The sequence below is a fragment of the Elaeis guineensis genome, chromosome 1 (assembly GCF_000442705.2).
Source record: "Elaeis guineensis isolate ETL-2024a chromosome 1, EG11, whole genome shotgun sequence".
Taxonomy (NCBI): Eukaryota; Viridiplantae; Streptophyta; class Magnoliopsida; order Arecales; family Arecaceae; genus Elaeis; species Elaeis guineensis.
In genome coordinates, this window is record NC_025993.2 from 116,642,179 (window position 1) to 116,656,260 (window position 14,082).

Consider the following 14,082-nt stretch of genomic DNA (forward strand, 5'->3'; position numbering starts at 1 on the left):
CTTTATCGTATGCTCGTCTTTACGTTTTGCACCTCAGATATGATTGGTTCATACTCTGATGTGTATCTGGGGCTGACTGACCCTACCGTGCTCTATCTCCAAACTCGACATTGTAGTGACAGTATATATTCTGAAGAGGATATGGGGCTCCTACATTGTAGACACAGAGGTTCGATCGCCATGCGCGCCTAACGGCCACATGAGAGGATCCGGGAGTATCTTTATACATCAGGTTTTTATGAAAAATTTAGAATTTGCAATATACAACTGGATTGGGCCCTCATCATAGCCCTGATGGAGTGATGGCATCAAGAGACTCACACTTTCCACCTACGCATCAAGGAGGCGACGATCACTTTGCAGGACATTGCTATTCTTTTCGGACGTTTTCTCATTTTGTTATGTTGTTATTGGTATACTTATGAAAAATATATATTTTTCTTTTCATATTGATAGTTTTAGAGGATCACGTCGCTATATCATATGGCAAGGAGCGGCTTTCATTCAGTCACTATTGGGTGCAAGGACCAAGCACTTGCTGATGTTGTGGATGGCCTTGTCGATACTATACGAGTCATCTTAGAGGATAGATGACTTCAAACTGTGTCATCGGTGGATGATCCGCATACCTCTTCATATGCCCAGCACACCTCATATCCTGGCTTCTAGGACTTGGACCTCCCTGTAGATTATGCGTCTATATCACCGAGGATGAGCGAGCCAGGAGACACATCGTACGGACCCGATGAGCAGCACGTCGATCAGCATGGGAGGGCCAGAGGCAAGAGTCGACTGAGAGTTTTTCGAGATAGATGCCAAGCACATATTGATAGGCCGAGCATGCCATCACCTCCTGCCCCATTGGTCAATATCGTGCCTGAGCCATCATGCCAGCGGCCAGAGATGACATATGTTTATGAGAGGCGGACGTGAAGGAGGCCCCAATATCTTGATATATATGGCTCTTGATAGTTGTGATACTTGTATATTTTTTATACTAAAAAATTTTATAGTTATCAATTATTGGATGATATTATTTTGAAATTAATATTATAATTTTTTTTAATCTGAAAGTATATGTTATAATTTTTATTAGTTACATAAAAAATTAATTATTGACCTTGATACAGGTTATATGGTTGGAATTTGGGATTGTCCATCATTTCTAAGATATCCTACCATGTTAATTATAAACAAAGTTGAAAAAAATTAAATTTATATCTCAAAAAAGTATATTTAATATAATAATATAATATGATACTATATAATAATATATATTTATATAGTATAATATAATATAATATACTATAATAAATTATAATAATATAATCATATAATATAATATATTATATATTGATATTTATAATATATATAATATTTTACACTATATTGTATTATATAATAATATTATATAATACATAATAATGTTATATGATATATATTATATATAATATAATAATATTATATTATATAATATATAATATTATATAATACAATAATGTATAATAATAATATAATATCATATATTATATATTGATATTTATAATATTTTATACTATATTATTATATATAATAATATTATATAATATATATTATATTATATTAAAATAAAATATTAATATAATATTTTAATATATTATGTTACATTATAATAATATACAATAAGAAAATAATATAATTATATATTAATATAATTTATTACTATATAATTTATGATAATATTATTATATAATATATATTATATTATATTAATATAAAATATTAATATAATATAATATTATAATATAATATTATAACTTAAAATCATTTTATGATAGGGCGAATTATAGAACCGTCCTATGTTAAAATGACTTATAGAGCCGTCTTATCTTAGGACGACTCATGCTGTGTATCTACGCTGGCAGTAGGATTATAATAAGGATGCTGAGTAAGCACATAAAGTCGTCTTATTTTATTTCGGTTAGTAGTTTGGTAAATATTTTGAAAAGATATTATTTTAATATTTTTTTAAAATAAATATTAAATTAATAATTTTTTTAAAAAAATTAATAAGGCAGGTAGCCTTTTTGTATTCATTTCTCCGTTTCGATAGGACGACTCATGCTGTGTATCCACGCTAGCAGTAGGATTATAATAAAGATGCTGAGTAAGCACATAAAGTTGTCCTATTTTATTTCGGATAGTAATTTAGTAAATATTTTGAAAAGATATTATTTTAATATTTTTTAAAAATAAATATTAAATTAATAATTTTAAAAAAAATTAATAAGGCAGGTAGCTTTTTTGTATTCATTTCTCCGCACGAAACGAACGTAAGGGGAAACCTATATTTCTGGAAAAAAAAAAATTGCAGCATCCCGTGGACTCTTCTTCACTTCCTCCCTGAAAAAAAAAAAAAGCGGTCTGGAAAAAGGTAGTTGTATTTTTGTGGCATAAAAAGAATGAAAAGGACAGTCGTACGTAAAGCACTTTTGGATTCTCTGTTGGATCCCATGTGTTTGTTTTTTATCGAACATGCTCGGCGCCATGGACGTACGTGCTCATGGATGTTTCTAAGTGATCTCAACTTTATTATTGCGTAAAGTGAAAAGGGCTAAGCAGCCTGATTGGTAGATCCAACTTTTCCCAACACCATATATTATATTATGTATATCTTGAGGAATACATTCTCTACATATTTTGAGCAATATATAATGTATAATGTATCTTTGTCCTTTTTATATATGTTAAGGGTATGTTTGGTTGTTAAAAAATTCAGTGAAAAAGGAGTCAAAAGAATTATCTTCATAAAAATTTCAAAATATAGAAATTTATTTATTTATTTTAAAGAATCAGGTTTTTCATGCATTTTATCTTGCAATGAAATATAACCTGATATAAATTGTCTACCAAAAAAATTTTAAGCTAATTGTTAATTAACAAGCTCTCTAAGCAGACTTCAAGATAATATGCAGTATTACTTTCATTTTTCTATTCATAAAAATAGCAAAAAAAAAAATTGTAGTAATCAATCTTGGGTTTATCTATTTGATATTTTGCATGGTCGAACGACGCATGTGTCTGAAGAAGTTTACTCTTGGGTGGTAGGCCTCCAAGAATAAAATTTTAGATTAATTATATCACAAATTTTGAAAGGATAAAATTTTATCTAATTGTCTATAGCAATTTTTATTATTGCAAATACGCCGGTATTTAGCCAAGCACCTTGGCCTTCCTTACCTTAATGCATATCTCAATTCGGTTGGCACAACTTTCTCCCATGGAGCTAATTCTGCGATGGTGGGATCGACAATCAGAAATCAGAACACATCTTTCTTCCAAACTGGCTTCAGTCCATTCTCCTTGAATGTGCAAACTTGGCAGTTCACTCAGTTCAAGTCTCGGTCCCAATTTGTTTGCAAACAAGGCAAGTATAAGTTTCGATAAATGTTCAAATACAAATGTAATCTTGTCAATGTGTTTCCTTAGCTTAAGAGTGAATGCATTTTAGATGGACATGAAGTAGTATTCATATAACTTATGTTGGATAATTTTGGTGCCATAGGTGGAGTATTCAAGGACCAATTACCCAAGGAAGATTATTTCTCTCGGGCACTTTATACATTTGGCATGGGCCAAAATGATCTCACTTTGGGCTATTTCACAAACATGACAACTTAGGAAGTCAGGGCATATATCCCAGAAGTGCTAAGCCAATTCACTAATAATATAAATGTACGGGAAAGCTCGACATTGTTATTAGTATTAGAAACTAAAGACAAGGGGTTTTGTGCAGAGTATATGTGAGCAGGGTGGTGGGTTCTTTTGGATCCTTAACACTGGTCCTTTGGGCTGTCTACCATATGTTTTAGACGGGGTCCTCCTCACAGCAGCTCAGGTGGACCAGTTTGGCTGTGGAGCTCCCTTCAATGAGGTGGTTCAGCTATTTAACATGAAGCTTAAAGAAACAGGGGCTAAACTCAGGAAGGACTGCTCACTTATGTCGATGTTTATTCTCTCAAATTCGATGTCACTAGCCATGCTAAGAAGCATGGTGAGGACAAATTTTTCATCTCATGAACAATATATAGTAGAAGGCTAGATTGTAGTGATTTTGATTTATTACACCTCGATGAATTGCTAAAATTTGGCAGGATTTGAGCTTCCACTTGTTGCTTGTTGTGGGCATGGTGGCAAGTACAACTACAATGCACATTTTGGGTGTGGATCCAAGATTTTGGTGAATAATACTGAGGTTTTGATTGCAAAGTCATGCAAGAATCCGTCGAGGAGGATTATTTGGGATGGAGTTCATTACACCAAAGCTGCATGCTAGTAAATGGGTGTTTGATCAGATGGTAAATTTTCGGATCCTCCAACCCCACTAAGATTGGCATGCAAAAGGAAGCATGATGAGCAGCATGCAATAAAAATTTGAGTGCAAATACTTTGGCATCATGGGGGATGATGCATGTGTGCTACATAGTTGGTGATGTGGCGCAGAATGCTAAGACAAATCTTAGTAGCATGAATTATTTGTGATTATAGAGATTTTATTTTCTTTGTTGTTGATACCGCTAAGTATTTGCGATAATTGGTGATATAGCACAAAATGTGAATACGAAATTTAGGAGCTTAAATTGTTTGTGAGAATATGCAAACTTGGGATGGTGCATCTCCAAAAATCTAGTGTTTTCATCTGTTCTCTCAAAATTAAAAATAAAGAAAATAAAAAAAATACTACCAAGTATTTGTTGTAATTGGTGACAGAGAACAAAATGTGAATACGAATTTTAGGAGTTCAAATTGTTTGTTAGTATGGCGCATCTCTAAGAATCCATTGGGATCCTTTCAAATTCACCATGGCCATCCACACATTGTGAAACCAGTGTGATCAAAGATTGTTGCACAAATCATGGACAGCCATGATCTATAGATTGGACCTCTTTAGTTCAGGCACATCCTAGAAAGTATCAAAACTCATGTTCCAGCATCTCTTAAAATTTCTAGGATTTAAATAGTTCATTATTGTAGAAAGCATAATTTAACAATTAAAGTATTAGAATAACTTCGTTTAAAATATCCTTGAAATCTTTATAAAAAAAAAAAAAAAAAACCTTGAAATAGGAATCACAATTCCATAATGTTTTAGATGAATTCAGTTTTTAAATATTTTTAGATCTTTTGGCTTTCCTAATTTTTGAGTTTAAAGTTCCACCATTAGAACTTCTTCACTTGGTTTATTTTAGTTTTTTCCCATATTGGAAGACTAGGTGCGACACTAAAAGTTAATTTTAAAGATACATTTAACATGTTGAGCAAGAAAGCTTCAATAATTGAGCTTTTGCAATCAAAAAATTAAAAAAAATTCTAAAAAGCATTATTAAAAATAAAAATTATCTAACAATATTTCTTTTGCAATGGCAAATGATTATTTGTAAACCAACCAGAACAAACTCCGGATAACCCTGTGGTAACTCTCGTGGCCATGTTTAGCCAACAAGCCAATTATACTCAATATGTTTGCTTATAAGTATTCTGCACCACTTGTTAACCTTTCTTTGATGGTCAAAATAGATGCTATTCTTTCCCTAAACCAACTTGATAAATATAACATACAATGAGAGGCTGTTTAATGCAAATCAAAAGGCCAAAATTTTCCCCCTCAGAGGTGGAACCTTGCAGTTAGCTCAACTGAATCTCCCTAAAGAGGACAATAAAGTAAACACAACCTTTCATTCTTCAATTACATGAATCTAGTGCTAGATATAGCATGTTCTAGTAATAAAGTATCCTTATTACATTGGGATACAGGACATGTCTGATTGAGAAGAATTAGATTTTGGAATAGAAATGAGAATGAGTGACCATCATTCCTCGAGAGGATAGGAATGCTCTAATCCCGACTTTTTTTTTTGTATTCAAATCACATTTCAATCCTATATCATTCTAGTTATGAACCAAACATATTGGAGAATATGACTGTTGTGGGATGGGCATCGGGGGCTTCGAGCCCGAAAGTCCCATACCGGAAACAAGCAAGAGATCCTACTGCTTATTAGTACGAGTTCTTCCTCTCCCACGTGAGGCACCTTTTGCGGGGCAAAACCGTAAGGGGCAGCATCGTGGTTCCCTGTAGCGGGCACGCGCTGTTTCAAAGCGGACAATACCTCACGATTGGGTGGAGGAGATGGTTCCGTACTGATGGGCAGTAGATCTCCAACATTAGCGCCGTCTGTGGGAACCCGTCCCCTACCTGCAGCAGTACGCTCCCTTGCTGGGGGGGCTGTTGTGGGATGGGCATCGGGGGCTTCGAGCCCGAAAGTCCCATACCGGAAACAAGCAAGAGATCCTACTGCTTATTAGTACGAGTTTCTCCTCTCCCACGTGAGGCACCTTTTGCGGGGCAAAACCGTGAGGGGCAGCGTCGTGGTTTCCTGTAGCGAGCACGCGCTGTTTCAAAGCGGACAATACCTCACGATTGGGTGGAGGAGATGGTTCCGTACTGGTGGGCAGTAGATCTCCAACATTGGCGCCGTCTGTGGGAACCCGTTCCCTACCTGCAGCAGTACGCTCCCTTGCTGGGGGGCTGTTGTGGGATGGGCATCGGAGGCTTCGAGCCCGAAAGTCCCATACCGGAAACAAGCAAGAGATCCTACTGCTTATTAGTACGAGTTTCCTCTCTCCCACGTGAGGCGTCTTTTGCGGGGCAAAACCGTGAGGGGCAGCGTCGTGGTTTCCTGTAGCGGGCACGCGCCGTTTCAAAGCGGACAATACCCCACGATTGGGTGGAGGAGATGGTTCCGTACTGATGGACAGTAGATCTCCAACAGTGACCTTCCGATTCCGATTTCCATTATGATTCCAGCCATTTATCAAACCCACCCTTAAGTTCTATAAGTTGGAATCATCAATCCATTCTGAGCTTGCTCCCACAGCATGAGACCACATGGATTTCTGGCAGCATCCGGCAGTTCAAAGTCCACCACCCGTTGATTGCGGCGGTCACACCGAATTGGATGAGATGGCTCATGCCAACCACCAGGGTCCTGCCTTCACCCTGACCACTCACTAGCCAGCTTTCTGAAACCCAGCCCCGGGGGATGGGTCCATTCCCATTGGAATATCCAACTTCCAGTGGCATATCTCAGCTCTGAAAGGTGGCTTTGGACTTTTGAGGCATGCAAGCCTTTGGACACCAGGGGGTCCATATGCACCGCACCGGAGATGAAATTGGAAGACAACTTATTATTTAGTAGCAGAGCTTGTCCTGCCGTGGTCAGTGTCAGCAGATCAGTCCCAGGAGACAAGAAACACATGCACCTATGCAAGGATGGAAGATAGGTTCAAGGCTAGCCCATGAGTTTCCCACACACTCAGAATTGACAAATTTGTTAGTGCACGCGCGTGCGTTTGCGTATAAATATAGTTAGATTAAAATTAAATCATTCGAATTAGAATTCAAATCCAATCAAATCAAAATTTTATAATAGAAGTTCTACATCAATAATTCAAATTGTTGAATGTGGTCTATTACCTCAAAATTACTTGTATACAAAAAATTATATGATTTGGAGATTTCTAACCTATGCATTAACTAATCAAAAATTGGACAGCTTTAGTAAAACTGAACTAGATATATTTTTTGATCACTTGATGCATAGATTAAAAAACTTCAATAACATGATTTTTGGTTTGAAGCAGTTTTGAAATGGTAGATGATATCCAATAATTTGAATGATCGATGTAGGATCTTTTTTGATCAAATTAAATTTAAGTCTAAATTCGATCGATCTGATTCTAGTCTCACTCTCTCTTTCTATATATATATATATATATATATAATATATATATATATAAAAAGAAAGAGATCACCTCATAAAATATTTAAAATATGTAAATATTTTAAAAATGATAGATTATGTCAACAGTCTGAATCATCAATGTGATTAGACTCCATCGTTGAATTGAAAAAGAGGTATAACTTAATCCTGATATAAGAGAGGGAAAAAGAGGGGAACGAGAGAAATAGAAGAATTTTTGTCTCAGTCTTATCCTTTTACAATTTGGGTTGCATGTTTGGTGCGAAAAAATGATTCTTCTTTTTTCATAATATATATGATCACGGAATTGCCGCTACAACCTCGTGAAAGAGAACATTCAAAATGCTTTGAAAGCTGTGTACGGTGTGATCCAACCGGAACCTGCCTCATCATAGCTTAATGAAGGATTTTATTTTTTCAAGACTTGCGAGTCTCCACTGCCTGTTCAAGATTAATAAGCAAACTGCAACAATACATGCGATGGGGACAACGGGTATCCAAGGATAGGATGACAGAAATGATTATTAGATTGAATAATATATATTGTAATTCTCAAGAACTGAAAACTTTGGTATGGGAAAAAAATAATCAGTTTTGTACGTAGAAAGATATTTGCATTTCTTTTAGCCTTCTACTAAAGAAATAAAAAAGAAAAAACAATCCCTCTATTGCCGAAAACCTTCTTCAAACTTTTTTGTATTCATTTCTTTTCATTATACAAAAATAAACTGGTAGAAACATGATTCCGTTCTTTCAAAAAAATATTTGGTGCTTTTAGCATGGAATAATAGAACATGAAGAACAAGTATATATATAACCTCTGATTTAGAGTGGGTGAACAATGGAGGATACGTTGACACAGAAGCTGGGGATGATGCTCACCGAAACATTAAAAAAAAAATAAAATAAAAAAGGGGCTGGAGATGCTCGGATAGGGGAATTATTGGAGTACTGCATGCCAGTGTGAATCCAGTTTGGCATCTATTATGATGTCTTTTTTTTCAAAGACAAGCTGTAGCTAACTTACAATCTTACACTGGAGCCCACCTCCGACTTCCCATGTGCTCTCTCTCTCTCTCTCTTCACTGTGCCTAGCTCTGTCCAGTCTTCAAGCTAACACAATTTTTTCAATGGGACAACATGCATGGCACCAAATTCCTCTCACTCTCCCTCTTCCTTGAAGGAAAAGAACTTTACAAGGAACACAAATTACAGTAAATTAATTGAATGGAAGGTTTAAACAAGGCAACCTCTCAATTCCCTCTAACTTGTAATAACAACATGGTATTAATTAGACTGGTGTAAGATATTAATCCATCATTCTAACTTCCATGCATAAAGAAACAAGCAAAATCCAGATGACCCATCTGCATTGGAATTCTTCCCATCAAAAGAACTCAATGAAGAGGAGGACGACGTAGAAGATTGCAGCACTGACCGAGGCTTAAATATGAACAATGCATGCCTCGGACCAGGGCTGAAGAGCCAGTCATGAACATCCCAATACACTTCCACTCTAGCTTTGTTTACTGTGATGGACTGATTGCCCCTAAACTTCCATTGGAGATGGCTCACATGGATGGCTACATGTGCATCAACCTTTATCACCATCTCTGGATCCTTGTTGCTTCTTCCAATGCTGCTGCTGCACTCAATGAGTATCTCATGGAGCTTCCCCTTCTCACTGAATCTGGCTCTTGTCACAAACCTCTTCTTGCCGAAGACATTCTCCTTTCTGGACACCAAAGTGGCATCCAGTGTAGCTGGCCGACACCCGGTCCTCCGGTAGGCCTCCTTGTTAAGGTCACCAAGGAGGAGGACTACTTCATCACCGGAGACCGCCGCGACATAGTAGTTGGATCGAGGCTCGGGTTCACCTGAGAATTTTGCACTCTTAAGATCCCAGAACACGTCAACAGGTTTCCCTTCCACATGGAAGCGCTTCCAGCCTTGTTTGCGCCAGAAGTACCATGGCCGCAGCTCCACCTTGCAGCTTTGTTGTTTGCCGCTGCTGTTGATGTTGGTCTCACCAACATTGTTGGAATCCTCCACCACTGAAATGGAGAGTTCATGAACTAGGACATCTTTGCACCAAGTCACGGTGAACAGCCGGCAGTGGCCGGCGATCATGGTCTGATACACCGATGTCACGATGCTCTTGCCTGACTTGGTTGCAGAAATAGATGTGGGATCATCGGCCGTCGGCTCGCCAGGGTTGAAACAGGAAGAGATGGGGAATGTGTCTTGCATCTTCTTAGAGTAAGTAAGAAGATGGCTGGCCAATTGAACTGGATAAAGCCTATTTGAGGGAGAGGAAATAAGAGATAATAAAGAAGAGAGAGACTATAGCTACCAATCATCAACAATATAATAATAACAGGAAGGAAATATACAAACTTCAATCATTTGTCCAAGCTGGGGACAGAAGAAAGCAAAGTTAGTGTGTGGTCTGTGGGAGTGATTGAAGGCCTTAGTTTTGGGGTCTTGGGGCTTTCCTTTAACCAAAGCTAGTTCTATATGTACAGGCTTCCATGTTTACTTCTCTGATTAAAGAAACAAAGAACTAAATCCAATACACAGTAAAAAGAAGTGCATCTCTGTAATCTAAGTAGTTAACTTCTCATTTATTGTCCTTTTACCATGGATTTTGGAGCCAAAGATTTTAACGTACGCAGTCAGCTGCATCATACTGTGAAAAGGAGAGACAAAGCAATGTAAGGAAAAGATTGTAAAACGAGCCATGTGAACCCTTTTTTTTTTTGTTTTGTTTTACAGGCAGGGGGTTTTTGAATTAAGTTTTATGGGAGTTGTTAATGGAACAATATGGGACTGGTTAGCAGGTCTTTGGAGTAGTTGAAAAGTAGAGGGATCTAAGGTGGCAGTGGCGGGATAAAGTCTGAGGAATCTGGGGCACTGGCTGCAGAAAAAGATGAAGATAGGAACAGTGCAATGGTCCTCTCTGGGGCAAGGATTTGAAAGGGACCATATATCAGAAAGCTGACTAGTTTTATTTGGCAGGTTATAGGACACGGACGGTAAGAGGGAAGGAGAGTGGATACTAGCTTGATTTGTTTTGGAGCAGTCAATGTAGTGGTCTAACAACGTATCAGTGAATCTTCTCACATGAATTCCAGCAATGCATCAAAAGAAGAGCCCTTATTTTCCCTTTCTGAAAAAAGATTATACGTTTGTACATGTTACTTTGCTCCAGTTGTCAGAGGAAGTGAGCAGCTAAATTGTTTTTACTTGAGAGAGATACTAGCTATTTTAATCATAAACATTCTTAGGAAACGGAAAGGAACATTATGATTGTAATCCTTCTAAAAAGATTATCAAAAATCTCAAAGCCTCTTCATCCCTGTTGGACCAATCCGTGCTTGTTGAGTATATTTTTTGAGTTTACAAGCTCTAGAAAGATCCCTTCCAGAGATTCACTGGCCCATGAAAAAGGTCCCTGCGCAAGCCATACTCGGGTTATACAATTAGTTAGCCAAGGTTGCAGAAGCAAAGCCCCCATTCGCTGGACTAACTTGATTATTATAGGACATCACTTAAGTCCAAATCAATTTACTCTATTATATATATCTTGTAACCCTAAAAATAGAAAGCAATTAAAGATGCATTTGGTTAGCCATTAAAAAAAATATTTTTTTTACTTTTTAATTTTTAAAAAATCAAAATCAAAAAATAATATTTGATATATCAAAAAAAATAAAATATAAAAATTAAAATAATTATTTTATATACAAAGCAAAAATTTTTTACTTTCCAAAACTTATTTTTCTGCTTTTTTTACTTCCGTACGTCTAAAACGCCAAATCAAAAAGTAAAGAGCCCAAACTCTTCTTCCTCGTCAAGCTCTTCATCTCCCCACCCTTTCTCCCTCTCTTTCTGAACTTTTCTCCCTCATCAAGCTCTTCACCTGCCGTTCCAAATGTTGTCTTTTGCTTTATAGCAATATAGTTACCAAACATACTTTTTATTTTTTTGCTTTTACTCAATAACAAAAATTAAAAAAAATAAAAAATATTTTTTAAAAATCAAAAATCAAAAAGTGTAACTAAATGTACCCTAAGTATTCTCGAGGTTAGGGGTATTCGGGCTACAGTTTTTGACATCGAATTCTTATATTCTATGTCTAAGTTTCTATAACAAGAATTTTGCATCGTCTTTGCTGATGGACGTAGGTCAATAACACTAAACCACATAAGAATTCTATGCTCTAATTGTTTCCTTATTTTTTCCTTCTTATTTCATTATTCTTTCTGCTTGTCATAATAATACTTACTATGGTTCATCTTTATTAGGGTGGTGAATTGCAAAAATGGCTACATCAATTGGTTTGGCAATTTTTATGGTTGGATGAATGAATGCTGTCTTTTTTTTGGTTATTTTGTTTTGGTTTGTTTTTTTTTTTTTTTTTTTTTTGAAGGAAGGGTTAGTTGGATGAATTCATGATTAAATTATTGCTACTTCATTTTGGAAAGTATAACATCCACCCAAAATGTTCTTTTTTGAGAAGTAAGTAGGAAGTTAGGTACTTCTCCCTTATAAAAAATATTATAAATTATGATAAAAGCAGTACATACAGAAGGAGAAAAGCTCTCTTCACAGGATTCAAAAACTTTGTCCCTTCACATCAGAAAGAGCAAAGCGTTTAGGGGTTGCATGAAGAGATCCTATCATTGAGTTTCTAATCTCACTTCAGCCCCTGGTTCCGTGGTGCTCAACACTAGCTTGCCTCCATCCAAATCGAAGCCCTTCTAAGAGCATACAAACCATCGCAGAGAACGCTGAATGCCACCGCTATCCGGATACTGCAACCAGCTCCTGGCAATGAAGGCTGCATGTCTGATTGTCCGTCCTCATCATGACCGTAGCTTCGAAGTTAAAAATTCTTTGGTTGCACTCCCGCCACAGGCACCAGCATCCAATAGCAAACAGGCATTCTAAAGCCAGAAAGAGCTTAATGATGGGTGCTTGCTTTTGCCACCTGTCCCACACCTCAAAATATTTGTCAGGGAGTTGCGGTATGCCGAGTTCCTCAAGGAAAACATACTAGAACTCCTTGGAGTAAATAACATTGCAAAAAAAGATGATCTATTGTTTCACTACTTTCACCATAGAGGGAGCAGCGATCAATCAGAGTCAATCCTTTCCTGATGAGGTTCGAGGTTGTCAAAACTTTATCGATGTAACATAGCCAGGCGAATAACTTACATTTCTCCAACTACAGTAATTTCCAGAAGCATTTATATATCCAAAGGAGAGATAACACCACCGTGCATAAGGAACTTGTAGCACGAGCTAATTGTGAAGGTTCCATTTGAGTTCCATTTCCAACATCAACGGTCGGGACTGTGAGTAAGAGAACAAGGTAGAAGAGTCAAGTAGAGTTTTTGAAGTTCTTCGAAAGCGAGTGAATTCATCAGCTGTCTGAAAACTTGAGAATTCATTTGAATGAGACCACCTAAAGATCTTCCTGCCTGCAAGAAGAAGTCAGTAACAGTAATATGTTGATTTTGAGCCAACATAAACAACAGATGAGGGAAGACCATGGAGAGGGGTGAGTCCCTGATCCAAACATCATGCCAAAATGAAATTTGATCCCCTTTTCCTAACTTTGGTTGAAACAGTTGCTTGAACAAGCCAAAAAGAAAAAGGTTGAGGATTCCTTTCCAGAAGTGTAAAGCACTTCTTTTGTTATGCGGGCGAGAGCAGAAAATGGTTTTTTAGAATAGTAGATAGCTCTAACTAGTTTGCACCAGGGCTTGTATTGATCCTCAAAAAACTTCCACTACCACTTCAAAAGAAGAGCTGAGTTAAACGTAACAAGGTCGAGCAACCCCAAGCCCCCCAGCTTCCTAGGTCTACAAACCTGACTTCATTTCATCAAATGCTTTACTCGATTATCAGATTGTCGACCATTCCAGACAACCTCTCGGCATAGTTTATTGATTTGATGTATCACGGCAATTAAGAGATGAAACACAGACATCCAATAGATTGGGATGGCTTTCAACACTGATTTTACCAGCTGCAGCCGACCTGCTAGTGATAGCGAATTACTTTTCCAACCCATTGGTCGTTTAGAGATTTTTTCAATGCGGAAGGACCAGTCCTTTTACAAAGAGCAGAGTAGTGGAGAGGCAAACTAAGGTATTGAATAGGCAATTGAGATGCTTGGCAACCCAATTCCCGATCCAACAAGTTGAGATTTAACGGAGTTTATTTCCAGTCCGGTTGTCAGCTCAAAGCATGAGGATGAATTTGAGGGTGT

General features: G+C 37.0%; 2 protein-coding genes across 2 annotated transcripts in view; one reads left to right on the forward strand and one right to left on the reverse strand.

Annotated features, from left to right (window-relative positions):
* Positions 1 to 4,417, forward strand: part of LOC105038827 (GDSL esterase/lipase At3g26430) — a 50,978-nt gene extending 46,561 nt beyond the window's left edge. Inside the window, 7 exon segments of the mRNA XM_010914734.1 lie at positions 3,197 to 3,406; positions 3,545 to 3,714; positions 3,776 to 3,968; positions 3,971 to 4,033; positions 4,134 to 4,306; positions 4,308 to 4,332; positions 4,335 to 4,417. Of these exon segments, the coding sequence (XP_010913036.1) occupies positions 3,197 to 3,406; positions 3,545 to 3,714; positions 3,776 to 3,968; positions 3,971 to 4,033; positions 4,134 to 4,306; positions 4,308 to 4,332; positions 4,335 to 4,417 (917 nt within the window).
* A 4,324-nt stretch (positions 4,418 to 8,741) lies between these two features.
* LOC105038765 (uncharacterized) lies at positions 8,742 to 10,268 on the reverse strand. The gene has a single exon (XM_010914652.4). It carries the CDS (start codon positions 10,050 to 10,052, stop codon positions 9,120 to 9,122), a length of 933 nt encoding a protein of 310 aa, XP_010912954.1. The 5' UTR covers positions 10,053 to 10,268; the 3' UTR covers positions 8,742 to 9,119.
* Between the last annotated feature and the right edge of the window lie 3,814 nt (positions 10,269 to 14,082).

Bases quoted from the DNA above. Each gene is read 5' to 3' on its own strand.
- LOC105038765 (XM_010914652.4), bottom strand. From the start codon at position 10,052: ATGCAAGACACATTCCCCATCTCTTCCTGTTTCAACCCTGGCGAGCCG.